This window comes from Euwallacea fornicatus, chromosome 23, assembly GCF_040115645.1.
Source record: "Euwallacea fornicatus isolate EFF26 chromosome 23, ASM4011564v1, whole genome shotgun sequence".
Classification (NCBI taxonomy): Eukaryota; Metazoa; Arthropoda; class Insecta; order Coleoptera; family Curculionidae; genus Euwallacea; species Euwallacea fornicatus.
In genome coordinates, this window is record NC_089563.1 from 2,870,971 (window position 1) to 2,898,201 (window position 27,231).

At 36.8% G+C, this 27,231-nt stretch overlaps 1 protein-coding gene across 6 annotated transcripts in view; it reads left to right on the forward strand.

Annotated features, from left to right (window-relative positions):
- Nucleotides 1-23,012, forward strand: part of IP3K1 (inositol-trisphosphate 3-kinase-like protein) — a 75,283-nt gene extending 52,271 nt beyond the window's left edge. For 3 of the 6 annotated variants that reach the window (XM_066295847.1, XM_066295849.1, XM_066295862.1), the window contains 4 exons: nucleotides 11,430-11,630; nucleotides 15,842-16,120; nucleotides 16,354-16,929; nucleotides 19,219-23,012. In XM_066295847.1, the coding sequence (XP_066151944.1) occupies nucleotides 11,430-11,630; nucleotides 15,842-16,120; nucleotides 16,354-16,929; nucleotides 19,219-19,338 (1,176 nt within the window). In that variant the 3' untranslated portion in view covers nucleotides 19,339-23,012. Of the gene's footprint in view, nucleotides 1-6,814; nucleotides 7,097-11,429; nucleotides 11,631-15,841; nucleotides 16,121-16,353; nucleotides 16,930-19,218 lie in introns of those variants that run through there. The other 3 variants (XR_010733324.1, XM_066295850.1, XM_066295867.1) reach the window with 3 other exon arrangements.
- The last annotated feature ends 4,219 nt before the right edge of the window (nucleotides 23,013-27,231 follow it).

Below are 27,231 nucleotides of genomic sequence, written 5' to 3' on the forward strand. Positions count from 1 at the left end.
GGTTGATATCCGGTTGTGTGAATTTCGTTCCGAAAAATCTGAGGAAAAGCTAATTTGATTATTTAAAAAATAACTTTTCCCTACTCTATTTTTGGAGTTAAACGAAAGCTGAGGCTCTAAAACGCCGTTCCAAGGCCTGCGCCAGGTTGGCCTGGTATGCCCTGACGTCGCAAATCATCCTTACTCAACCGACGCAAGAAGGCATCTTTATTTTGGCAGCGATCACTTTTGAAGCCTTTCCGAACACACCGGTCCACCACAATGTCCGTCCAACCACCTTTTACTGACACCATTTTATGTTCTACTTCAATCATACTCTTTTTCGAAGCAACGCTACAAATTTCTGTTGGGTCTTAAGTTTATTTGAAATTTTGCCTTGATTTTCATTATTGGAAAAGCCGAATTTGGAAAAACCGTTTCATTTTCTTCAATATTAGATCTGTGTCCGCTCTAACGAAGTCAAAGGTTACGGATCCGTTCAAATTTGTAAACCAAATTACGTATGTACTACATGACTTTCCAGATTGGAATCTCCCTTTTAGGACTAGAATCTAAAAATGATCTTGGTGATTAGTTTGGAAAACCTCGTTAATTTTAACTATTTAGTTTTCGGTAATGTGCGTCACGCGAAACACCAGATCGTCTTACAATTCTTGGCAAAAAGAGTCAGATGTTTATGCCGCTGGACCCTCTGTTTACGTATAGTGACTACATACAAAGTGATGGCTCAAAAGATGCAAGTATCATCCTCGGGATCACTGTCGTTTGTTTTCGATCGATTATAGATAAGCCAAGATGTTGCGAAGGGAATTACGAGTAACTTGAATTAATGAGGACGAGCTCAAAAGATAAATCTCACGTTGTACCAGTTTAACAAAGGAAAATCGAATGGTTCGTCTCGATCTCGGCCAGTTGTTAAAATTTAAATGACGTTTTTTCTACAAACACTTTGTCGCATGCTCTACTAAAAGTAGCAAATTCTTTAATTAACATCACTAATACACCTAGTTCACTTTTAGCGCATACGAGGCTTTAATTTAGTACGTAAGTAAACTTTAAAGAACATCTTTGAATAATTTTAATATAGAAAGTTCGTATTTACACAAGTCCGTCTCAGCTAAGCTCTCGTTAAAGCAAAAATTTTCATTTCATTTTTTTATTATATTTTTAAATAATACCGCGGCATTCGTATCAAATTTTGCACGAGCGAAAAGTTGATAATGAAAAACTCAAATGTTTGCTCAGTTTTTTGTTTACCGAGAGAGAAGTTTGAATAAAGGTGGTGAAAAGAGGCGAATTTTATGTGTATTTTTCAAATTTGTTTAACGGGACTGTTTGAATTTTATGGCGTGGTTTGCCGACAGTCTTTGTTCTTATCATGTGCAACGTGCGCAAGCCCGATCGCCCGGATACGTTCTTCCCCGATTAGTTTTTGCTCTTTTCGGTTACGTATGCCGTTAGGGACGACCCCGGATATTCTAAAAAACGCGACTTTCATAGATGATTCTTCGCTTTCTCCTAACCCCATCACTAGTCTTGCCGATAACCATGTCTGGACTTCGGTGAATCCGCACGTCCTCAGAAAGTCATTATCGAGCACATCTTCTCCCAACTCTTGGGTTGAAGTTATCGGTGATCATTTAATTCGACCGCTCATTTCTCCATGAAGATCTCGTGGAGAACCGCGCTGAAGCCTATTGAAGTACGATCTTTCTAAACGTTTAGAAGATACGAATCTACGAACTAGACATAGATGTGGTTCGTGCAACATAACGCACCACCACTGCAACTTAGTTTATTTGCCCATGAAACTCTAGCAACTTTCGTTGGATTGAACGAGCGGGACACACGCTATAAATGATTTTTTGCGGGGTCAGCTGAAGTCATCAAAAAAAGCGGTAGTGTAAAATAAATAAAATCTGAGAAAGAGAAAGTATGCGTTGTGTGCCGTTATTGAACGCACACCAGGTATATTGGAGGTAGTTTGCCACCCATGGTGTTGATCATGTTCAACAAATATAAATATTATTGGTTTATTATTAGTAATACCATTTAATTTTGTTATTTTAATAGTCGAGTTTCCTGCTAGTTGTTATTTCAATAATGCAAATTCAAATGTCCAACCCTCCGCCTTTCCGGAGCAATTGCCGCTTTAATCGAGTCATTCTAAGAATTCATTTTATCGGTAAAGATGAATGGAAAATGGTTTTTTATTCAAAAGCGACCTACACGTTTACATATTTAATTAAGGCTTTAACTGCACATGTTGAGCATATATCATTTTTCCACTCGTGCAGTTATAAAAGTAATTGGGTATGACCTGACGTTAAGTTCATAAAAATTATTGCCAGATTACGTTTCTTCAACCGTGCTTGTTAGAACGTGTTTGTTTGTTTGTTAGCTCGTTTGAAATGCACTTTTACACCGTAAATTTCTAGTTTCTTCGATTCATCTAACGAACACATAAAAAATCAACCCGTACAAGGTTGCCATGAAACAAATTGTTTTTTACTGCATGCACGTCGTAGCTAAGTTGGACCTTAAATCCGGCCTTGAAGTTGTCACATGCCACCTGCAGATAATGAATTAAGTTACGATATACATGTACGTGTCATGTCCCGAAACGTTCGCGTGTTCCACAAACGACAGGATTCACATTACCCGTACTTACATGTACACATTTACTGGTGTGAATATACGCACATCTGAAATGATCGTTGCGGGTATAACGCAAGCCCCATGTGCCTAATTTTTTGCGTATCGTCTACATTCTCAAATAAACGCCGCATTCCAAAGAGATAAACGGACACCATCACTGTTATTAAAGTACAGTTTGTTCAGAGAATGAAATCCAATCTTAACTAAATATTTTTCGGTCTGGATGTTGCCCAAGCGGTGCCGTAAATACACCCGCAACAGCAGCAAATATTTGACTCTGGAACGTACCAGAGGAAAGGTATGCTCAATACATATTTATTTCACGAAGATCCTCATGAACCTTTATTTTTGATAAAGACAGACGCGGAGGAGAATCTGTTCGATTTTATTCGGAATTAATGCTCCTGTGACAATAACGACACGCGCACGTGCGTGTTAAGAGCGAGACCGGTTTGAGCTATCTCCAGTGGTCTCTGTACTAAAAGTTTGATAGAGAAGTTAACTTGATATTTTTCCACTGTGTAAATATGCCAATTTTAAATCGGTATCAGCGTTTTGATTTCGTTGCTTACACGATTGAATTCGAGATAAATAGGCGAGGGTCAGCACGTGCTATCATTTACGTCATTGACGATAACACGAAATAAGGTTAGCCACATTGCATTGTTCTCTAACAATGCAATGTGGCTAACCTTATTTCGTGGGTACGAACGGTGATGAAACCACGTTCATGACGTCAATACCGAGGTTCAATAGACGCGTAACCAAAATACTTTAGAGTAGCTGGAAACGCGAATTGTACTGGATACCCTTTCTTGATGATGAGGTGTGACACCAAGGAATAGTATTTACATTTATGTCTTTCTTCGAAAATCTGTTTAACCACTGCACATTTTTATGAAAATACACATTAAAGCAACTGATGCGCGGAGGACGCGTTCGGATGTTCCGCGGGCTCGTGGCTTACCTTGCTCGGTTAAGCGCGGATGCCTCCGTAAGTGTTGAAATCGAAAAGAATCGAATTGTTCGAATAGATTTGCCCGCGCCCATAACTAGTTTGGTAAATGTGTTTCGGAGAAGACATGCAACGCCGTCCCTGGAATAACAGTGGTAAATGTGATGGATGTGGAAGAGGCCCCTGAATAGAAATGAGCTCACCGAAACGGTCGGTACGAGCGAGTGTTGCGTGACCTTAATTCGAAAAGGTGGCAAAAATGGATGTGCTTACATCTTTAAAAACTCTTTATACAAACAAAGATAAAAAAATATGCGAATACATAAGTTGAGACGAATCAAAGAAATGTTGACCCCCCTCCCCTCTCCTCTCTCTAATCTAAGGCTTAGACAACTTTTTAAGTAGTGGGTACTTAAAATTGTTTATCTTCTCGAAGGTCGCGATCATGTAATTTGTTAAAATGATAGCACTAATTGAAGACAAATTATGCAGGTTTGACTCAAAAACCATTATCTAACATTGTATTCGATCACCATAATAGTAAACAAATCAGTTGTCTGAGACATTAATCATGCTCAATGAGCTGTGATAAAGTCAAAACAGTTATTGAGCATACCTACTACATTCATCGTCAACCGGGGAGTGTTTCTAGATAAAGAAGTAGTTTAAACCCATTCAAACGGGTTACTTATCAGTTATCACGGAGTGATAATCTCTTGAGGCCTTTTAGATCGTGTCAGGGCAATAATAAATTTCAAATAGACAGCGTCATAAACCGAATTACACCTACCATCAACCGGCGATTGCTTCCAATTTGCCTTGTGTCTATCCGCTTAGATCTTTGGTTCAACATCTAGTGCTTCGTCGCTATTTACGACCCCCTAAGCAAACGCAGTGTGCCGTAAAACTTCATCCTCGCAAACACAATCCGTCCGCATGTAAACGACCGAGAAGTTGTTGATTTTTGACTTTAAGAAGATTAGTAAGTACTTTCTAGTAGTGCAACATTGTTGATAATTTCGAAGCCTCGAGTGTCTTTTGTAATTTTAAGCGCGAATGAGTAGAATACAATGAATATTTACAAATTCCACCCTCAAAGCGATTTGTGTCTGGAAGCGTCATACTGTTGTACTCACAAAATTAAATTGAAGTTAATATAACGGCCGATCGACTAATGAATTTGGAAATATCCAAATCCCGATTTTGGTGGTGGTACCGACGAGCCATAAGGGAACTGCAACTGGAAATATTTCGATTAAGACGTTTTTATCGCATTGACGCCGTCGAACGGCCACAGGTAAAATAAACGGCAGTGAAAGCTTCTCTTTACGATCGTTCCAATCTATCCATCATTTAAGGTCCATGCCTTGAGATCCAATAATTTGTTCCCCGCTATAGTCTGGGCAGCAACGGCGATCCAAGAGTTCTCATCCGGATCCGATACTCTGGCCCGCCTTGTGATCCGTGATTATCTGAAGTCAAATACTGCCGTAGGTTCCGAGATGGTAGATGGTCATTGGGACGTTTCTGGCTCAGGGTCCTTTGATCGCTCAACCATCTCACAGTGACCCCTGCTGCTGGTTTTGAGCGTCTTTTCGCCGGACTTTAAGTGCTTATGGGTTGAAGGCAATAGTCGCTGACGACATGTCTGGCAAAAAGACCGGCCAAACTTTTCACCTAACAAAGTCCGGCGTGTCCTCGATGCTGGCTTTCTACAGCACAAACTGTCGCGTTGTTGGTGGGGTATCAAATCGTTATTTAAGCGATTTGGCTACTTTAATATTTTGCTGTTGTCGTTTCTTTCCATCCTGTTCTTTCTTCCTGCTTAAGCATGATGGTAAAATTAGGGTGCGCTACGATTTAACGACAAACTAGAAATGGAATCATTCTTCTCCATCATCATGGGTCATTCGAGGAGATCTTTTCCATATTTTGCTTACGATTAGGGGGACGATTGGAGGGACGCCTAGGATAATTAGTCGTATGATGTGGTAGAAATTTTCCTATTACGTCCTGCTAACAATTTTTCCCAGATCTCACGTTCAAACGCGAACACGTACATACGTGATTTACATGTGGACACTCGAGCTCTTTTGACTAATATTCAACCATAATATTGGCCGCTCTCAGGTAGAAGTGCCGTAAAACTGGTATTACGTCACTGTGTACGATGCTTTAAAAATAAGCCCAACAATATGTATCATCCGGCCTCATCGTGTTAAGAAGATTTTTTGCCACACGCGGAAAAGCTATGCACACGGTCTCTGATGACGATACTAATTTGTTGAGCGTTAACAACACACATTGCGAGAGTTTGTTACCATTTTCATACAACACTCAACGAGATGACATGACAGTTTATCAAAAAAACGGTACCATCTGGAAATCCCTTTTAGCGAGATCTCCACGTTTTGGTGAATTCTGCGAATTTTGCGTGAATTCCGTAAAACATGATCTCAAAGAAGTCGTCGGGGAATACATCTAACCTTCCAGGAATTCCGCGGCAATAATTGCTCAACTATAAATTTCCACTCTGCATCTCTTACATCTGATCTCAATTCTTTAACCCCTGGACATATCCTTATCGGCGGTCCACTAGGTGCATCTTCCTCAAGTAGATATCTCGGGAAGAGGAACTAAACGGTTGAACAGATACCAGAAGCTGACGCTATTGGGTCAGCATGGTATCGTTGAACAACGTGGCACTTATCCAGTTTCAGTCAACGTTCAAATTGATAGCGCAACAACGGACAACATTTGATAATCTTCCTCCAATGGAGTGAGATGTTGATTAGATCACTGAGTTGCACCCGGAAAAGGACAATGTGCTTAAGGCAGTGTCTGTACATACAAAGAGAACTTTGAATGTGAATATGTTTGCACGACGAAACTTCTCCGTTGATCACAACGTTCCTCTCATTCTTCTCCCAATGGATCTAATAATCATTAAACATACTTTTATTAAACAAGTCCTGGAACCTCCAAGAAAAAAATCATTACAACGCAATCCTTAGTTTACACATGCAGAAAATGAGAGCCCCATTCAAACACAGTTTCCATCAATTGAAAATCGCATTGCGTCGACTGTCCTCAAAAGAAAATAAACCTAGTGTACGCTGTGGTACCCACCGCAGTTCGGCGGTCGTACCAGCTCGGTTTTCTGACGTAAAGAGGCGTACCCACCAATACAGATATCTAACTGACTCTCGGACGGTACCACCTCAGTTCGAGACGAGAACGCTTCACGTGAGCTTCAAAATCCGATAACTAATTATAAGTGTAGTAAATAGTACTATTAAAGCCGCGAGTACGCAGTAGTGGAAAGTGTACCGTGTAATAAAAAAAAAACGGTTCCACCGTAAAATGTGCGTGAGCCATATTGAAATGGTCCCGGCTGTAGTTAGTCTCGTTGCTAATAAAGGAAGGGATACGTATACAGGTTTGATCCAGGAGTTTGCTTGTCTAAGGTGCAAGAGTTTTTCGGTAAGGGTCAGTAGATGCTAAGATGTACAGGGTGAGAAAATTTCGACGTTTATAAGCAATATTTTGACAACCACAGACGATGTAGGAAAACGAATAGGGCATTATCCGTATCTATGAATTTTCGGGAGACTATTTGTTTATTGGGATGATTTAAAAATATCGATCCCCTTTTATTATCGAACTAGATACGAAAATTCGGTTTGTGGTATTTTCGATAGATCCTCGTCGTTTAGTTACATAAATGTAAGTGCTCTATTATTAGGCAACTCATATTAAGTAGATTGCAATAACGTCAAGAAATTTCGTTCAGTTTTTCAGTCATGACGTAAGTTGTATTTTTTAACAAATCGAAGTGACTTTTTTGTAAAAATAATTTTTTTTGTAGGTTTAACGCGCTACCTATCCGTCATGCTCTTTGTTGATTATTTGTTTAACAAATTAGCAAACATTTTATGCCGATTATCCGGAATTATCCGCAAAATATGTTACCAAAACTAAGAGATATATGACATGTTGAGATGTTTCGTTCAAAGTCGTAGTGACTTCGACATACTCGAAAAATCGCCTTTCCGATTATTTAAATTAATTTTTACCCATATTTTACAAAAAATAACTACACGTCGTAACTGAAAAACTGATCGAATTATTAACTAAATGAATCGAAATGTACCGTAAATGGCCAAATGTACCAAAATGGCGCACTATCGCTTCTGCAGCCCAAGAAGGAACCACTATCGAAAATATCGTTCCACCCTGTACTTATGTATGTAGTTATTTGCTCTGTAGCGCTCGATTAGGGGTCCTTTAGAATGTTTTTATGGTAGTAATGGATATTTTTTCTAACACAGTTCTTTAGGATTTTGTTAAGCGAATTTGGGGAGGTCGTAAGAAATCAATAATTGTTTAGAAGGTTAGCGTTGATCGACTTAAAGGTGTTTACGGTATTAATAATTCCTCTAAAATCACAAAAGTTCTACCTTTTATGCAACAGGTAGATCAGATTACTTGGTAGAACGATTCTCTCAAATTTCGTTTTAAGTCGGTTTAAATGAAATTATGATTGTCTAAGAGGCTCCTGCTGGCATGTTTGATTCATTAATATGCCACAAATTAAACAGATTCAATTGGGTGAATCATTTCAATCAATGGCAAATGGAGCAAAAATCGTTGAATGGATGATTTGTAAATCGTCCGATTTCAATTAAAGTTGTATTACCGATACACTTTGATCCGCTAACTAATCGATTTACATTTTTGTCGTACAGGTCGGTAGTTTATTTAAAAAACCCATAAACATCGTTTGACGCACATACTTAACAAATCTAATTATTGTTTGCTAATTAACAATTCTGTTTCATTTTTGGGCTACATCTCGTTACGTTCACATCCTTGTCCGGTTGTTACACTTTCCAGCGATGCCACGGCACAATTTTTTTTTTGGTCGTTCTCTGTTGTGCGGTACTACTGACGTAGATGGTACCCGTATTATGACAGGTTTCTCTTTTATTTGTTTCGGCGATCATCATCCTTCCGGGCGTGACCTTTGGCTGACTGGCAAAAGTAGGTAAACGTGTCTATGATGTTTTCTGTCATCTTTATCAGGGCCTGCGTTCTGTCTTCGTGATAAAGCTAAACGTGCATGTAATGTTTATCATAACGACCTTAGCGGGGAGTTTCCGTTACATTTGCATGAAGTGAATGAAGCATACTATGGACTCTCGCAGTAGACGCAATTATCTTTGTAGTTGTATTTTTAGCAAGCAAGTAGTAAATAGCGCCTTTTCATACTAATTAATGGGCTGCAGGCTAATAACACATGGAATTTATCGTTGGGAGCATACTCATATAGAACTCTCGTTGAATGAATTGTTGCAGTCTTTGCCAAGTTTTTGGCATACAAGACAAATGTAACGGACACGTTATTATTTGGCAAAAATAACCCGTGAAATATCAGCAAATCCATTGAATTTGGAAAATTTGAGAGGTGTAAACTACAAGTGCCGCTACAAGTGGAGACGAGCACTTTTTGACATTCGATTAACAGAAGATAAAATGCGTCGTTTTAGATTTTTCCAGAAATTTCACCTTTAGGGCACTACCTAAAGGATGTATGCAACAGTCTTTGAAGTGGTCATAAATGTTGCTTAAACCGGTCCTTAACGCCATTTTCCAAACATCAGTTTATTTAATTCTATGATGTACTCTTATACTATGCCCCTGAATATTCTAGCTTCAACACATACTACCCCCATAACCAGACTACAGAAGCATTGAGCCCAATTAAGGTTTATTAGGGTAGGTATCTCATCTTTCTAGTCGTTTCCATTGTAAAAACCAAAGATCAGACACAATCAGGTTCGTTAAGTCCCTGTGACGCCAATATCTCAATAAAAGTCTTGTTTCATTGTTAGACTAATGTCACGTTTTGGAGACACTGTAATAAACTTGTAAAGGACAACAGCCTTTTTATCTTCAGTACGCCACTGTCTGCCTATACCTGGGATTTTGTATTTGAGAATAAGGACAAAAACCAGCTTTTATTCAACTGCGACATTAAAGTTCACTTCGTCTACGAATTGTCGAAAGCATCCTGATATAAAATTTTTCAGTTTTTCTAAGTTTTTTTTGTGAATTTTTACGTTTTTAAATTTGGAGCAGATCCACAGAAATAATATAAAGAAATTCAAATGCATCCTAAAAAAAGGACGCGCACTGAACCGACTTTGTGGCTATTGGAGGATCGATTCAGTCAATTCAGCTTAGTTCAGATGAGTTGTCGGACAGTAGTCAGACAGTAGTCAGAACTCGTTTTTGAAGATCCGAGACAAAAATTTGGTCGGAGACACAATCAAGTTGCGAATATTTCCAGTACCTCTTCGTGGTAATTTCCAATCTTGCTTGCAATTTCACGCAATATCTTCGCAATTCATAATTGGGCCAATTACTCTAATTTAATGATAGCGCGAGCGTTTTTCCATATCATAAGTCATCTTTGTTAGTGCGCGTCATAAGTTTTAGTCACAATTTGTGGTTTATGACGAGGATGGATGGTTGTGAGTGCTCTGCGGAAGATAAGGGAGTAGTCTCCTCTTCCTTGTTACTTTGTCGCCTTCTTCGTATTACCACTACTTTGGAAATGAATTTAATTGACGGAAATTCTTCATCCATCTCCTCATTTTTAGACGATTCTGATTTCTTTCCCTAGGACGGACCTGGATGTTACGAACGGTTTTTCGCAATTTAAGCGTTCTATTCGGTCTTTACCATGGCTCCATTCGCATGTTATTTTTTGCAAGAGATCGTACACAATAACTATTCTGCTACGAAGTGTGAAAGGTAATTCTTTCCGGCACGGAACTGTCGTCCTGTGTGGTGCGGGAAAGACAATTTCCGAACAAGTGTAGCCACAGTCTCGTGTGTTCAACGTCGGACTTTTGAAAAATCCCATTCCTGGCTGGTTCGAGAAAATAGATTTTCAAATCGCAGCGATTCATCTAGGCGGGGGAAAGAGATAACATGAATATCAACACATACGACGATGATTATAATTGCAAAGCACCAAGAGATTCTAAATTAAAGTTTGTTCCTTAATATGACTAATGTCAAATCTCTACCAGTTAGAAATACCATTTTTTTGCACCGGCACGTTGAGGCTTCAAAGTCTTTGTTCGATCAACAATGATTGCACTCGCTTTTGAATAGAACAGCTCCCGATCCTCTTCCCACACTAGTGTGGAAACGACAACTTAACGCACGCGAATGTAAAAATTAATTTTCTCAGCAGTCGCGTTTTTTCCGCGTACGGTAATGGTTTCAAAGTGCTAAATTACTCCTGGATGACATTTCAATGAGTAATTGTTTCCGTAATATTGTTATTATTCCGAACTTTTTTATCTAAATCGACAGAGTTTTATATAATTCCCATAGATGGATGTTTCTGACCTTATTTACACCGCATCGATTGTTATGAAATCAGAAGTTCATTGTTTAAAAAAACAAAAATCATATGAGAATAGACAAAACATCGTGTTTTGTAAAGGATATAAGAGTGGTGCCGCTAATTATTAATGGAAAATTTTCTATTGCGAATTACGTTAATTCATCCGTCATATGCAGAACATTCGTTGATTCTCACCGCTCATGTCAATTCTCACTACTGTAAAAGTAATTTTCTGCCGCCACACAGTTGGGTTTACTAATTGATAAGACGATACTTGACGCCAGAGAAATTGTTTACTCTTGTGTTTACTGGTCTTTCAACCTTAAAAGTTCCCCCTCGCAACTCAGTCTCCTAGTGTGAAGGGAGTAACGCACGTGCTTCTTATTGTTACAGACTAGCGAACAAGACCTAGAGGACTCGGAGATATGGAAATCCGGGCGTCAATCTGGAGGCAAAACGATAAGATCTCCTTCTCCCCACAATGCCTTTAAGCGGTGGAGGAAAGCCAAACAAATCAAACTTAATGGATCAAAACAGGCGAGCGACAACGTTAACGCTGAGGAAGAGATGTCGCTGTTGAAATTTCTGGCTTTTGTAAGTTGGAGACTAAACAGTAAACTAACCCAATTCCCGACCAAACATCTCAATATAACAAATAATCGCACTTGAAAATCAATCATTGTTGTGTTCCGGACTTTGATTGTTTAAACAAAATTTGAAACGCGTTCATTAACAGGCCCCATTTATTAACGCAAACATGTTGATCGTCTATTTTTTACCATATCTTTCCTTTAACTAAGTAGATTTAGAGTAATATATAAAAAAAAAGAAGATGATTGTGAGAAATGCAGAACACAAGAAATATTTAATTGAAACTTGGCCACGTGCTTCCAAGATGATCGCATATTTTTCTCATTAAGGCACGATTTACATTTCAGCCAATTGGCTCCGGTTATAAATAGATTATGTATGATGTCGTAAGTAATCAATGATCAGTGACAGATTAATTTGTTTGGGTACTGTAGTATCGTGAGGTCTCGATGGCGGTTAACACTTAAGCTTTAAATCATAACTGGTCAGTCTTGTTGCTGAATTTATTTTATTACCAGGAGTTAATAGTTTAACAGCTTCAAATTAACGTCTTCGGACAATGCAACATCGCATTTTTGATTTACTTCAAACGAATTATTGACAAAACGTTGAAAACTTTCCCAAAATTTTGGTTTTTCGTAATTACTCTTGGCAGTTCACACTACTTTTTGTTTTACAGTTTGAAAAAAATCTGCCCAATCTAGGCTACTTCAGATTTCAAATGACGTCGCAACACTCTTAGTCGCTTAAGTTAAGCCAGGTTACTTTACCTGGTTGAAAATCTGAAGTCGCTTCAAATTATTTCTGGCTTGAAAGTAGAGTTTGTTCTGTGGGGCTGTCAACGTAAGCTGCGAGACGTAACGTTAAGACGCGAGAAATGTCGATTCTCTCGTTCTCAGCAGTCTCCAGCAAACTAACGTCCTTCAAACATTATTTCTTCCACTTTTGACACGAATGTAATAGTCAATGTAGGGTCGTATTGACCTTAGGACTTGCGTTAAAAAAGTCTAGCTACTCAGTTGAAAATTGCGGAAAAACTAAAGTCAGTTAAGGGTATTTCTTTCAAAATTTATGGATAAATACGGGTTATCTGCTTCATCGTCCATGGAAGAAATCGGGCGGGCGCAGAGCGTTTAAAGAAATCAGTTTAAGTTCTTTCCAAATCTACGTAAAAGCTTTGGCCGATTGAGGGTACCTAATTCAATAAATTGTTAGATCAGTTCGGGTTACTTCGATATTCCAGAGAATTTCGTTAAAAAGTATGAGAGAAACTGGCTTAAAATCGGATAGCTTCAAACTGAAGTTCCAGTCCTACAGCAACGAAATCGCAGAAAATCTCTTGTTTAAAAATCGATTTCAAAATTTTAATGATAGGGAGCTTTCTTTAAAAAAACATCTCTCTCTCTCTCTCTGTATTTCATTAAGCAACGTTTTACTAAATTTTCACAATAGCTTCCAGATACTGCATTAGATTAATAAGGTTACGTCAAGTTAAACTAACAATAATTGATAGGTACTGTCTTCAGTTTTGTCTTAAACACAGTTTGCTTAAGAGTCAGAAATTACGCTTTAAGGTTTTCTAGTATCTACGGATTTTTTGGTCTGGTGTCAGGCGGAACCAATCTGAATCTAGACGATTTAGATAGATGTGTGGTTTCGATATAATTCTCCAGCGTGACGTGACTTTGTCAATGTCAAGGCAATGTCAATGTCACGACTTGATGAAAGTGAGGTGAGCAAATTAAATAAAAACAATTTGAAATTTTATATTCAACAGAGTAATTAATTTAAATATGAGTTAACTTGATAACCCTCCAACTTTGCGTCTGTTCCAACGTCAGTTTACCCGACACGTCAATGTCACTGTCGATTCAGAGGCGTGATCAGGCCCTAATTTTATAAAAACGTGTGAGAGCGCGAACTAAGTTTTTAGTAATGTTGAATCATGGCACGGGAGCTTTGACAGCGCAAATACGATCGTTGAACTATTCTGGACAACGTAAAAACGTAATTTCCCTTTCACTCTCAATTGCTATCCGATTTACAACTTCCGCTCATCTACATTTTTATTGACATGACGTCATCGTCATTCTTATTCGATACGTGCGTCACTGTCAAAGTTGTCTATTCGGTCTGCGTCATATCCTGCCCCGTTGGTTCAATTCTATCATGTGATGAATATTTCGAAAACTGCAAACGAAAGAATAAGTAATAAAAACTAGGAATTCCTCGAAGATACTTCCTCTTTCTGCTTACGTTAACATAACAAACTATATCAGGCATTTCCGATTAAAGAAGGGTACTTTCCCAGTTGCATTGGGAATGTCTTGTACTGGATGTAATTAAGCCTGTTCTCGGCCTCCATTCATTTATTAGCATCGTTCGAGCGAACGGTTCTAAATTTAGTCTTAATGGAATATATATAAATTTAATTGACCGGCTTAGGCCACGTTCACACTCCTAGAGCGTGCTCTCAGATTAGACCACTAGCGTCAGAGACTTGACCTTAGTGCAGTTGAACTCATTGGCCGAATTAATTGGTTAATGATTATTCTGCCAGAAAAGAACTTTGCGCCTCAAAATTATATTGCAAAATTCATCATTCTCATGTATAATGTAGCACTAATAATACGCAAATTGACCCAACGAGCCTTCGGTGCGCGGACATTCGGTAGGTACGTAGGCACGTCGTCGTTAAAATGCATTGATTTCTCATTGCCTTGACAGGAGTGATAATTCAGCGGCATACGTTTTGAGGTCGCTCACATATGTATATCGCATAATAAATATGCTTTTTGCGAAAAAAATGACGTCAAACCGGCTTATTGAGCAACGCGAGGAAGTGGATTAGACTTATGCGTATTTCCTGTCCATCCGAGTTTAGATTTGCGTTGTTCTAGATTAACGACCATTTGATTAATGCCAACGTTGTGTCTGTTGTAGTAACGTAAACGTGCATGCGGTTTTTCAAAAATCCGTAAGCGGCTTAGTGCCTCAAACAATAACAATAGTAAAATAGTTTTGGGACAGTTTTCAATGGGCTTCATATATTTTGAGAATAGGTTTCTTTCAAGAGTGGTTTGACTTCTTAACCATGCATAAATACAAATTCATGGACCTAAATTAAATGATTAATAAAACGTTTCGCAGTTGCAACTTAATCATATAAGACTTTGGACGGAGGTAATTCCGATTTTTTTAATAGTTTGGTAGTTCCTACGACGCGACGGTTAAGTCAGGATCGTTCTTGCTGGAGCTTGGCAACCTACCCATATGGGACGTTGCGCCATTTTAACCGGAGCTTTGCGATACTGACTTAACGGCAAGACGTTGCCGGCATCGTGCCCACGCCGAAATTACCTTTTGGCCGGGCTCCGCTTTTTATTTCTTGCGGGGTGACTACCATTCCACAAGTTCGACCTTCGACGGTTTAAGATATATCGAGTTTTTATTTTTTTCTCGATATTTCGTGGCATTGCTACATGTTTACTAAAATTGCAAATGGCCGCTTCCATGTAGCAAAAATTTAAATACCACATGAAACAGCATAAAATTTGCTATCAGACAGCACTTATCACACAGCAGAGCATAGCTCTTTCTTGTAGTTTGCTGCTCGAATGAATCACGTCCTTAAAATATATAAATCATGAACCGAACTGCCGACACAGCCAAAATTTTGGGATTTTGCCTATTTTACACAGTGTTTAAAACCCATTTTGGAGCTCCATCTTGTTATGACCATAAATAATTCCTGTGAAATCAATTTTCAGATGTAGCCGATTATGTAGTCCTGAAGTTTGGCATTTTGCGACAAAAACGAGGCGACTAAATTGCTAAAGAGTTATTTGCAGTTGCAAAAAATGAATATTAAAATAATTGATTTCTGCATCGAATCCAACGTTAAAAAATTTGAAAAACCAGGTCGTCTACGATGACGTCAATCTCGGTGGAAAGTAGAACCTCATAATAAAATAATCGAAATTTAAATAAGCAGGATGTTTTTCTAATTTATAACTTATTAAAACGGTCATTAAATTGAAATTATCAGATATCTTCGGTTGTCGCGCCTGTCAGCACACAAATTCACGCGAAATATCTTTTGAGCGACATTTTTCAAATTCCAATATTGTTAGTTTACAATGATCTTCGAAAAAAATGATTCCAATTCGATCCTTTCATCGTTTAAATAATTAAAGCACCTTCTTTCTTTTTAGAATGCTTTAGATCTCAGCCTCCCTGCCAGCCCGGTCCTGTTGAAAAGCCGCAGTACCAACTGGTTCCAATTAAGTGGTCATCCGGACAGCCTCGCCCCAGCCGGTCCGGGAACGGTGTGGAAGAAGCGCTCCCCTAACTCCGACAATACCGAAAGGATCGTCTACGAGGAGCTGCTTAAAGACCCAGTACTCAAAGACATCGTACCTAAGTACTACCGCGAAGTCGAATACCAAGGAGAGATGTTCATCGAACTGCAAGACCTCCTTCATGGGTTTCAGGTATGGAACCGATGAAACTATGATTTTTTAAAAATTATTTGCGGTGCAGAGTGCCGTGGAACTTCAACATAATATGCCAAATGCACGAGATCGAGAATCACCACCAGAATCATACCCTATATGTATAACCCTGTATATGACATATATAGAAGTTTCCATGACAAATCGAAATACAAAAATGAAGTAAATCGCTAATTCCACTATAACCGGGCTAAACTAATAATTTGTTTCAGGACCCTTACGTGATCGACATCAAAATGGGCACTAGGACTTTCTTAGAGTCAGAGGTTCGCAAGACCGTCGCTCGACCAGATCTCTACCAGAAGATGGTGGCCATCGACTCGAAGGCCCCAACCGAAGAGGAACATCGACAAAAAGCCGTGACTAAACTGCGCTACATGCAATTCAGGGAATTGCAGTCGTCCACTTGCAGTCACGGCTTTAGAATCGAGGCGATGAAATGTCGGGGATCTCCTCCCGTTACCGATCTGAAGAAAGTCAAGTCCAGTGAAGAGGTAATCCGCACCTTGGATACCTTTTTGGGTGGCAGAGACGCAGTGAGGGAAAGACTGATCGCGCGTTTGTGCGACATTAGGAGTAGGATAGACCAGTCAGAATACTTTAAGTGCCGCGAGATGATCGGGAGCAGCCTGTTCATCATCTACGACGATTCTAAAGTGGGAGTGTGGCTTATTGATTTTGCAAAGACAAATAAACTGCCCGAGGGGAAGAGCGTGAACCACCGAACACCTTGGGTGCAGGGCAACTACGAAGAAGGTCTCCTCTTCGGGTTCGATCAACTTATAACGGTGAGTGTCTCAACTTCCCTAACGAACACCGTCACAAGGATGTTACATACATACATACAAATAATGTTTAATTACTTACGCAAACGATACCGGCTATTATTAACTTGGTACCGGTCTATAATGGCTGTTACGTAAATCGGGATGTAATAATATGCACATTCTCAAAGCGGGTACTTTTAACAAGCGGGAAAGGGTCATTTCGATGGTTAAAAATAACATCTACAACCTGGCTAATTGTTATTGTTTTTCAAAGTTTGATTATTGGAAACGTATAAATAGATGAGATTAATTGATGAGGGTTCTCCAGTTGGTTGGGAGATTTGGTTGGTAGTCGATTTGTAGAAAAGTTCTCACGTATCTGAACTCTACCAGGTATACAAAAACACAATTAACACTTGAGCCTTAAATCTATCCAAGTCGTGACATATTTCGTTCAAGTTAGTTCAAGTGAAATCTATTCTTTTTAGGTTTATTTTCTGATTTTATTTTGTATTATTCTCGTAAGAAAAAAATCGCTTCGTCGAGATGCCCCGCGTCTCCTCTCGTTAAAAAATAGTTTTTAACTGTAGGCGCATATATATATATATATACAGGGTGTTTCCTAACTACGTGTAAAAAATTTAAAGACGTAATCCTCGACTGATTTTGAGTCAAAAATGTCTAATAAACATATGTCTGCAAATGCCTTGTTTCCAAGATACAGGGTGTTGACTGAAAGACGTTGAAAAAGGTTTTAAAGGTTTCTAAAGGTTTGGTGGTATTATTATAATTAATAAAAAGCAATTCTTATAATTAATCATTAAAGTATTCCGCCAAAAAATTGTCTTTTCTAAAATTCAAACACCCAAATTGAGTCATTTTGGAAATAAAATCTCTTTTTCTTGTCACATTTCAACACCCTGTATCTTGGAAACAAGGTATTTGCAGACATATGTTTATTAGACATTTTTGACTCAAAATCAGTCGAGGATTACGCCTTTAAATTTTTTACACGTAATTAGGAAACACCCTGTATATACAGGGTTCTTTTCTTTTCATCTAACATTTACAGTTATAGAGATATTTACAAAATTTCAAAAAATGTTAGATGAAAAGATGTTATTGTAAATTAACAGAGAATTAAAAACTACATTAGAAGGTCTTGAAAAAAATCATGGGTACCATTTAAAAAAAAACGAGTTTCAGTAATTTGCAAAATTTGCAAATTAGCGCTCTTATACAAAAAAAGTATGGTGCATTAAAAAAATGTTTTAAAGTTTTTAGGTACCTCTGACTTTTATTTACTACTTTACAAAAACAAATTTCAAAATTTCAAAAAACACCAGTTTTGTGATAATTTTTTTCTGACGCTGCATTTTTAAAGAAATTTCTCTAATATGGCAACGCCGCAACCAATTTAAAAAATGTTTAATGTATTTTCCTTCTAAATTAAGGTTTCACCAAATGGCATAAAAAAAATTATAGGTTGCTATTTAAAAAATTATAACTTTGTGCTGCCCAGCGAAAACGGAACACTCTGTATAAACAAAAATATTATTAAATCATGCAGCTTTCCAATATAAATGAGTACTGTACTAAACATTTCATATTGATATTTATATAAAGACACCAGGAACCAAGGCCGGAGTAATGGCGAACCCTGTATACATATATGTATAGTACTGGATAAAAGTACTGGAAGAGAAAAACCGAATAGCATTTCATTGTACTATTGTACAATTCTGCATATTTGAAATTTTATAAAGGTGCCATAAAACACAATAATTTGTTCAATAATGTTGTTTTTACCACAACCACATTAACTGCATTTTAACGATTATTCCTCGCGGCACCCCCTACATGTAATATATGTGTGTTTTTAATAGTGGAAAAATTGTTTAAAACCGCAAAAATTTTTTCATCACGATAATATATTCTAGTGATTCCTAAACAGTAAAAATAAATCGAATGATCCTTTCAAAGTCGGACGACATTTTTGGAATTAAAAATCCAAATTATATCAGGTATAACGGAAAGTTTCGAAATGAATTATAAGGCCTCACGGCAGTGATTCATGATTGTTATTTATTATGAGTTCCTGCGAAATTCGAATTGACCTCCTTGAAACATCTTTACGTTCACGTCAATAATTAACACACCTAAAGTCATGTTTAATTAATGTACACCAAGAATTTCACTTTAATTTTCATTTAAAAATAAACTTGAAACTATGAATTGATGTATTAATCGCTTTATCTTTCCTTTTACTTTATTAGCACTGTTTAAAAGAATTTTTCTCTTTTGTTTCAGCTTATCGAAAACCTCAAGAATCCACTTGGGAATAATCCAAACGACTCATTTACGAAACCCCTGCCGGCAGTCAGTCAAGTCTTGAAGACGCGGCTGGGTCTAAAACACCCCGTTTCTTGAAAGGGTCAGGGTTTAACTTTGACCTTTGGGGAAAGAAGAGGTGAAAATCATCCTAAGCGTCATGTTCTAGCGTATAAATTTTCAGTGTTTTTCTGTCAAGAAAACAATAATTGGGACTATTTTAAAGACTCCCTTGTGTTGGGGCAAGTTTCTCATTGAGTTACTTACGTTTTGTGGCCTCTAAAACAGGTTTACTGTATTTAAAAGTATTATTCGAAGTATATTAGAAAAATTTCATGTTCGTGTAAATATTTAGCTACATATCCGAGTAAATCCTCAAGTGAAAGAGACTGTAGTATGAGAATGGTTTTTCATTCTCATCAACACACCAACAGATTTATTACTTAATAAGTTACTTATACAGGATGGTTTATCAACGATGAGAAATCCGAAAGTTGGTCATTTCGGAAGTCTACGGGGTGTCCAAAGTTAAAATTTAAATTCGGTTTTTTAATTATTCTAAAGGTTTCTAGGCGTAAATGAAGCAAGAGCACAATTAAATTTTCTGTTGGATATACAGGGTGTCCCGAAATTAAAGCACCATATTTAAACAACGTAAATTAGGTCAAAAAATAACACCAAAACTTTAAATAAAACAATGTCGGAAAATGCTTCCTTAATGAGGTATGCCTCTTTAAAGACGTAACTCTGATGATGGTAATTTTGAAATATTTCCAAAACGGTGCAAGATAACTTTATGAAATTTGGTACGATTTTATACCTTATAAGCCTCAATTGACTGATGTGGCTGAATGGAAATTATTTCGTCAGAGGCGTGCTGCACGGGTAGTGTCGGGGTTAAAAAATGCTAGATTTTTTTTATGTGCCCCATTTTTTAGTTGCTGATGCAAAATTATGAAACCATATACGCTTCCAGAAAAAAAAGACACTCTTGGTTCACGATGCTAGGACGCTTCGTTTTCGAATAAAATGAATTTAAACATTACAATGCATGACAAATACAAATGATGCTTAAAGCGATATTTTATTAAACACATCAAAACGATTAAACAATAATAAAAAACGAACAAGAAATTTAAATGACGCACTTTCAAAGTAAGTTTTCAAATAAGTTTCCGTTTTGTTGGATACACAGTCTAGATCGTTTTTTTATGCTCTGGGAGGCACGGGAAATTTGAAACGTATTTTCTTTTATTTGATTAGCAGCTAAGTTGATTCTATCCAACAGTTCTTCCCTCGTGTTTATTTCTGTGGCATAGATTATGCTACACATAAAGCCCCAAAAAAAATAATCCAGGGGATTAAGGTCAGGTGATCGAGGGGGCCAGGTTATTGGACTACCTCTTCCTATCCACCTGCCTGGAAACTTTTCATCAAGCCAATTTTTCACGTTATTTCCAAAGTGAGCTGGTGCCCCATCTTGTTGATAATACATTTGCAATCGGGTATGCAATGGTATATCTTCTAATAGGCCTGCCAGCTCATTTTGAAGAAAATGTAAATAGTGTTGTGCTGTTAACCGGTTTGGAAATACAACTGGTCCTATTAATCTATTTCCTATGATACCTGCCCAAATGTTGACAGAAAACCTATGCTGAAAATGTGTTCTCCTTACGACTTTTGGATTTTCATACTCCCAATAATGTGTGTTATGGATGTTAAATGCTTTGTCTCTCGTAAAACTAGCCTCATCAGACCACAAGATATTATGTAAAACATTTTGGTGATTCAAAACCCACTGGCAAAAATTCATCCTAACTGTAAAATCTTCCTCTCGTAAGTCTTGAACCCTTTTATAGTGAAAGGGATGCAATCCCTGCATCCGAGTCATTCTTCCTATCTAAAAATTAATATTCGAAATAACTGTTTATCTGTTGTTATTTTAACGACTGTATTTACGATCGATTTTGGTATGTTTGTAATGTTTTCAAGCGTTCTTAGAGAAATTTGAGGATTTTCTTCTATTCGATTAAGCACATCCTCGAAATCGTAATCTACTGTAGGTCTTCCTTGGCCTCGAGAACGTTGAAAAGAACCACATTCGATTAAATTTCTATGTACTCGACTAAAAACAGATCGAAAAGGTATTCTTCTTCTCGGGTACCTCCTTCTGTACTCTTCTACGGCGGCTCGCGAATTACCATTACAGAACCCATAAATAAAATGAATATCGGCAAGCTCCCTACTTGAAAATTTCTCCATTTTTCACTAACAGCTTAATAATGACACAAAGAAACTCCCCAACAGAATAAATATAAACATCAAATTGACAGTCAACATTGTTTAATATTTCGTAGCTTACTATTAAGTTTTCACAGAAAGTAAATCATTTGTATTTGTCATGCATTGTAATGTTTAAATTCATTTTATTCGAAAACGAAGCGTCCTAGCATCGTGAACCAAGAGTGTCTTTTTTTTCTGGAAGCGTATATGGTTTCATAATTTTGCATCAGCAACTAAAAAATGGGGCACATAAAAAAAATCTAGCATTTTTTAACCCCGACACTACCCGTGCAGCACGCCTCTGACGAAATAATTTCCATTCAGCCACATCAGTCAATTGAGGCTTATAAGGTATAAAATCGTACCAAATTTCATAAAGTTATCTTGCACCGTTTTGGAAATATTTCAAAATTACCATCATCAGAGTTACGTCTTTAAAGAGGCATACCTCATTAAGGAAGCATTTTCCGACATTGTTTTATTTAAAGTTTTGGTGTTATTTTTTGACCTAATTTACGTTGTTTAAATATGGTGCTTTAATTTCGGGACACCCTGTATAGATCGAATTTTTTTTTAACTATGGTACCGGTGAAATTGGTCGTAAATGGGGCTCCCTTATTCGTCGTCTAAAAAACCTGACTTTACCAATTTTCAGATTCCTAATATAAATATTTTCAGAATAATCGTAATTCAAATTTTAACTTTGGAAATATCAGCTCTCAATTAGGCCATGTTTGTGCCAATGGGCATCATTTGACATGTAGTGTCTCCAGCTTCCGGATACCGCACTGTTAATGAACCATCCTGAATGCATGGATTGGTCCAATTTTGATGGTTCGATATTGCTATTTCGTAAACCTTGTAAGTTAGAACAACTTGTAAATTGGGTAAAGATTTCCAAGCTTAATGGTAATTTAAATTCGTAACCGTTGTGGCCATATTTGATTTACATTAAAAATTACTGAAAGAAGTAAAAACCTGTTAAATCTGGTTTTGGTATTCTTATCATCAAGTGTAGCAAATTTTGTCTCATTTTATCGATTTTCTAAATCTGAGAGTTTACGATACACAAACACGGAACCGTGACAATTCGACCACCCTATATATGTTTTATATTAATTTACATAACAGGAAGTTTTTGGTTAATTTGGAGGTTTCTTTGACAATCATTACTGATCAATTGAATTTCCAAAATATCCATTGCACTTTTACTCTCAGCAAATACTCTCTACAATTTTTACGAAGAATGTTCTTTTCTACTGTGGATAGATTCGCTGTTTTCTCTAGTCAATGTTCTTAAATATTCTAGTTATGTAAGGTTTAGTAGATTATAGTTATTTATGATTTTGTACGTCTGAGTTGCCTACCGAATGATTTTTGAAACCTTTTGTAAATACAACTAGTAGTTTTTAGGGATTTTGTACTTGTGAAGAAACGTTCGATTTTCAGTTTAATATGTACTTATTTATCAATAAATGTTTCATTATGTAGTATTTGCTTTTATTTCTGCCTGCGATTCGATTAAACAAAAAATGAGGATGACTTAACTAAAACGAAGCTTGAGAGTTAAGGGAATAAAGCGGTGCATACTTAAAATTTAAAAGATTCAAGATCGCTTACGCCATAGCCAATATTGAATATGGTTTTAATATATACTGTGTATGGAAAGTTGGAAAAATAAATAATTTATTTTCAAAACACCTTTTATATAAGAATTGAAAAGGTTAAAAAAAACTGCCGTTCTGCGGCATTCAGAGATATACAAGGTGCGCCACAAAAGTGGCAGTGAATTGAAGTTATGTTTTTTTTCTTATGAATGCAAAAAAAACTTTGTATGACATTTTCTGATTTATCCTCTCATTCTGAACACATTTCATGTAATACGTCTTATGGCAAACTCTAACGGTTCGGCAGCGATAACAGGTATGAAGAAAAAGAAACGAATTAATCTTTATTCGAGTAAGTGCTCAAAACGCGTAGATGCGACAAATGCGACGTTCTAGAAGGCCATTTTAAGTGTTATTAATAAAGTTGATAGTGGCTTGAATTTTTTCTTATCTTGTCTGTCTAGTAATCAGCTTACTTGCGACGCAGCCTGGATAGGATGTGAAGGTGAAATCGAATGGCCCCCTTAGATCACAGGGTTTCACGTTTCTTCATTAGTTCCTGTGAGACCACATAAGAAGTCGGGTGTATGTATGCCACGAAAATGGCAGATTTAAATAAGCTAAAAAGAATAACTAACGAATGCCATTTCATTGTTGAAATGTTAGAATATTTTATCGAAAAATTCTATTACAATTTAGCTTATTGAAACACTTCTTTCAATAAAAATAACTTCATTGTCTCTACGATCTTTATTATTCTATCTATCGCATTTCACCTTCATGTTAACGCTTTTCGAGAAGTGCAACAGTGACTATTCTATTATACATCAACACGTCTAATGTGCCGAAAAGGTTTTCCACTATCTCATAAATCAGCAAGTTTTCTTTCAGGTAAGTAAATTTTTAATTGCAAATATATAATTATACACGTGGCCAATTTTCTTGGATTTACGTAAACACCGCAATACCATCAATTTAAATCAATGGCCCTCTTAGCAATTTAAAACGAACTGGAACATTGCATAAAATATTGTTTCACGTCAATTTGGAGTAACATACTAAGCTATTAGGCGGAGTAAAGAGTTTCATATTTGCATTCGTTTACGTAAATGGACACACTTCATTTAACAACGTATTACAGTTTACATAAAATTACTAGAGGAGCTAAAACGCTCTGTAAAATATAAAAGTTTATGTCAAAATTCGTTTAGGATCACCATTCATAAAATATTTGCGTCTCCTCGACAGTGATGCATGAAACGGGGCCTAATTCACTTCAAATTCTAGATTTTTTTTTATAGGAAGAACAACTGATAATAATCAGGTCAATTCAATTGGTCCGGTCCCTACCTTCATTCTCACATGGAACAAATCTATAATAGATATTATCTATATATACTAAAAATTTGCAGCAAGAAGGAATCTTGCAACACTGGGTACCTTTAAATCTAAAATATTATACTACATTTCTTTTCACTATTAATCATTATTTCTCCTCAACTATAATTTCACAAGTTCATGCGGATAGATTAAGAATCACACTATATTTATAACAAATAAATATATTTTTTATTAAATAAAAATTGATCCAGCAAGAAGTCAAAGGAATTTTCAGAATTTATATTTTCTTACGTCATATTTATTATTAACATATACACGCATGTACATATGTATATATATTTAAAAAAAGCTCCACTATCAACATTAACTTATTATCTCTGTCTGTTAATTTTATAAAACCGTAAAACTGAAGAAAATGTCTTCTAAACAAGATTCGAATTTATTGCAACTCGAAGTAGAGGCAAATACACACACAAAAAAAAAAGATTTTTAAAACAGCTCAAATTGTGAGATCATTCTCTGCCTACTTCCCAAGATGGTTCTAAGTACATTCCAAAAGAGCAAAAATTGCAAATAATTTTGATCATAAACTAAAATTCTAACGTCATTTTCATTGACCCGACAAAACTTAATTGTGAACCACAAGAAACAATAATGAGACCTTACGCTCTGAGCACCAAGAGGACCAACCAGAATCATATCAGCAACATTCACTTTTACTCACAAAATGACAGTTAGACGCCACCCATTTTTGCTCATTAAGTCATGAATATTCTAAGGGCATACCTCATGAATGTTATGAACAAAAAAAAACTGATTATCCCAATTATTAGTTCTGTGCCCGTAACAAATATCTCGTTCATCACCGCGCAAACATTCGAACGAATCATCTACGAAATGATACTAGTACTACCTGAATTTTGTTAAGGTATAACTGATCGATTTTCGAAACGATACAGTTGTACCAGACGTTTTTAGATTTAGAAAAACGAGAGTGCAGTTGCGAATTGAAGAGAGCACTTTCAATATGCAAACATATCACCGACGAACTAAAAAATCCATTTCCTATTGTAAAGAGAACTTGATCGAAAAAGAAGTCAAAAGTTCTTCGAGAGCAATACTAATTTAAAGTTTCATACGTTATGTTCATAATTCATATACATAGATACATAATAAAGATAAAGTTATTATCAACCTTAATATTTTGTCTAAATTTATTAAAACTTAATAACTTGGAGGGCTGGATAATATATATTAAGGCCATAATAAATTTAATACTCTGATAAACAATAGCCCTAAATATCGTGTCGTGATCTTGTAAGGGCAAAGTTTTCTCCGCCAAATTGTCCAGAATCGAAATTATTATTAATAACATATTTGTAAATAATGTGCTAAACACCTGTTTCCTCCGGAAGAAACGCATTGACAAATAAATTGAACTTAAATCAGAGGCGTACACAGTTGACACTTGAAACACAAGAACATTTAATTTAATAATCTAAATTTTTGGATACCACCAAACAATTTCTGTTTCGAGCTAATTCGACAATAAATTTATTCCTTACTTTGAATATATTGTTTGTTGTGCCACCCCATGAATCATCTAATAATTGGTATCTGCACCAAAATTAACACATAAATATACGCGTCATAGGATGAATGATAACAATAATCGGAGGGTCTACAAACTTTCAAATAACTTTACACCCTTATTTGCAAACGTATGGCTCTTAAGCATGGAAACGATACGCGGAACGAAAAAAATCAACAATAAATTTATACCTGAGGAAAGGTATAAAAAAGGTGACAAAAACCACTTAGCGTGGTCGCCAACACACAGAATAAAATTAATCGAGGTTAAATTAGGTACATTTATCGCACATCGGTCACTTACCGAAAATAAACCTTCTGGAATTATGGTCCGTTTGAAATCTTGTCAGCGAAAACTGGAATTTCTCAATCATTAAGAAGAAAGATTTCAGGTACTGTATATCTTCAATATAACACGCACTGCACTGCCTTGCCCCATGTCCGCCTATGACTATTTACTTTTCCATCGCCGAAATTTTTACTTCGATTCAATTTAAATGCTCTCCATATATGCGACTCAACGATCGAGTCGCTTCGGTGCACCCGAACACAAACGACATAATTTTCCTGGAACTGGTCGATGAAATCGAATTTCAAAAGTGCATTTTTACCCATTTTCCACTGAGCAGAATCCCATACGAACCCTCGTTACGTTTCTATATAATTAACTTTCAGGTTAGCACAACTATTTCCAAACTTTTTCCACATTTGAGTCAAAATTTTATAATTTTCACGGACGACACGGAAGAAGACGCGGCGCCGCAATTAACACTGACAGCGGAAGTGCTATTCTTTTGTTTCCAAAACCTTCTTATTCCAACACGTCACTTCCGAGTGGCGTATTAATGCAAAACAATATGTCGGTTTACGTGTATCGGTTTTAGTCAAATTCTGTTTTCATACGTGCGGTTTATAAAGTATTCTCGTAATTTCAAAAACTATATATTAGTGAGACGTATATAGGGTGATCTCAAAATAGGTAACATACCAAATGTATATATTTTATGAGACACCCCATTTAATTATTATCATTATTATTATATATAATCGAGGACGGCCTGAACTAGTCCGACACTCCGGGCGAAATTTTAAATCACCATTTTCCTGCCGCAAGAAAAACTTTCATCTGAGAAAAAACCGTCGCCAACCTCGCCTCCCATAAGGCCGGTAA